This window comes from Crinia signifera, chromosome 1, assembly GCF_055691185.1.
Source record: "Crinia signifera chromosome 1, ASM5569118v1, whole genome shotgun sequence".
NCBI lineage: Eukaryota > Metazoa > Chordata > Amphibia > Anura > Myobatrachidae > Crinia > Crinia signifera.
Window position 1 is genome coordinate 329,132,885 of NC_139217.1, and position 1,902 is coordinate 329,134,786.

The 1,902-nt window shown below is 43.6% G+C and overlaps 1 protein-coding gene across 1 annotated transcript; it reads left to right on the forward strand.

Moving 5' to 3' along the window:
• The first annotated feature begins 350 nt into the window (after positions 1-350).
• LOC146079233 (olfactory receptor 10G2-like) lies at positions 351-1,286 on the forward strand. The gene has a single exon (XM_083186167.1). The coding sequence runs from the start codon at positions 351-353 to the stop codon at positions 1,284-1,286; it is 936 nt and encodes a 311-aa protein (XP_083042293.1).
• The last annotated feature ends 616 nt before the right edge of the window (positions 1,287-1,902 follow it).

The following is a 1,902-nucleotide window of genomic DNA, read 5'->3' on the forward strand; positions in this document are numbered from 1 at the left end:
CTACCTCCATGTCTGTCTGTTGTTCCACAGTTTATTCTATCACTGTCTACACTGTCGCAACGGAATCTGCTGCGCTATAGAAGGCTGGAGGGGAACGTCCATCATTTTATGGGCACCCCATTAAAACGCTGGGCATTCCACCGGTCATGCAGACGGGCCGATGCCTGATGAAAATTAGATGAGTTAGCATCCCCACCACCAGGATATTAAACGCGTTCCATTTAATAATACGATATCTCTAGAATAGGTTAGAAATATATTGTGCTAGGCTTGGTTTATATTACTTTATCATTGAAGCTGCTGCACATGACACATATTCAACAGTGTAATTCATTTTCTGATTTCTATAGATGGAAAATGTACCAGATCATAGGAACTATTCGTCAGTGACAGAATTCATCCTGTTCGGACTGCCTCACCCTGAGGTAATGAAGATTCCGCTATTCATGGTATTTATTTGTATTTACACATGTACTCTCATAGGAAATCTTATTTTAATTGTTGCAGTAAAAGGAGATTCTCAGCTCCACAAACCTATGTACCTATTTCTTTTGAATCTCTCATTTTTAGACATTTGGCTGTCTACAGTCACATTGCCAAAAATGCTGACCAACTTTCTGCAAGAACAAAATACCATCTCCTTCCGAGGCTGTATAACCCAGTTGTACTTCTTCCATTTTTTCGGAAGCACCGAGTGTTTTCTCTACACTGTCATGGCATATGATCGTTTTCTGGCTATATGCCGGCCATTACATTACCCTATCTTCATGAACCTCAGGCTGTGCACACAGTACGCTATTGGAATCTGGATAACTGGCTCACTACATTCAATGATACACACCACGTTAACCTTCAGGCTGCCATTTTGTGGTCCCAATAGGATTGACTACTTTTTCTGTGATGTTATTCCTATACTTAAACTTGCCTGTGCAGACACGACTATCAATAAAGCAATAATAATAACCAACATTGGAGCCATTGCTTTAATCTGCTTTCTCATCATTTTGATATCATATGTCCACATCTTGAAAACTATCATGAAGATCAAGAGTTCCGAAGGCCGACGGAAAACATTCTCCACTTGTGCATCACACATGATTGCTGTCACTTTCTATTACGGACCCCCTGTCTTCATTTATTTGAGTCCTAACTCTATGAACTATTTAGTAGAAGAAGCTATTGCTGTTTTCTATACTTTGGTGACCCCCATGTTGAATCCAATTATTTATTCTCTGAGAAACAATGAGGTAAAGACTTCTCTGAAACAAATGAAATGTAATAAGTAGGCCAAATGCAATAGGATGCTGGATTCTGAAACTGATGAGATGCCAGTGAGTTAGCAGTTCATTTAAAACAGTAGTGTTTAGCACAGCAAAAGCAACATTCTTTTGCATTACTAAACATTACCATTTTAAATTTGACTATTAACCACTTGAGTGGTATGCCCGGAAATTGCGCTGCCGCAGCGGGCTGTCCCGGAAAATCTCCGGGCATACCATTATGTATTGGTGAGCGCCAGTGGTGCCTCCAGCGGAGAACCACTGGCGCACTACCTTTAGGGGTCCCCCCGTCACACACACCCTCCTGTCGCCCACCCCCGCCCCCTCCGCTGCGCCATTTGCAGCAGTGACGTAGGCGACAGGGAAGGTCGGGCGGCTCGGGGGGACTCGGGAGCGCTCAGGAGATCAGGCGCCCGAGTCCTTCCGAGCCGCCGCAAACATCCCCGAGGTGAGGGGGGGCTTCCTGCATCCTGTGGTAGGTTTTGCTGGGGCTAGACATACCTGGTTAAGATGCTAAAATGTCATCAGATTCAAAATTCTGCACTCTATTACCTGTAGTTCATAATCGTATTATTATGCAATTGGCACTCTCACAAGCTAAGCCTCTTATACCGGCACACCT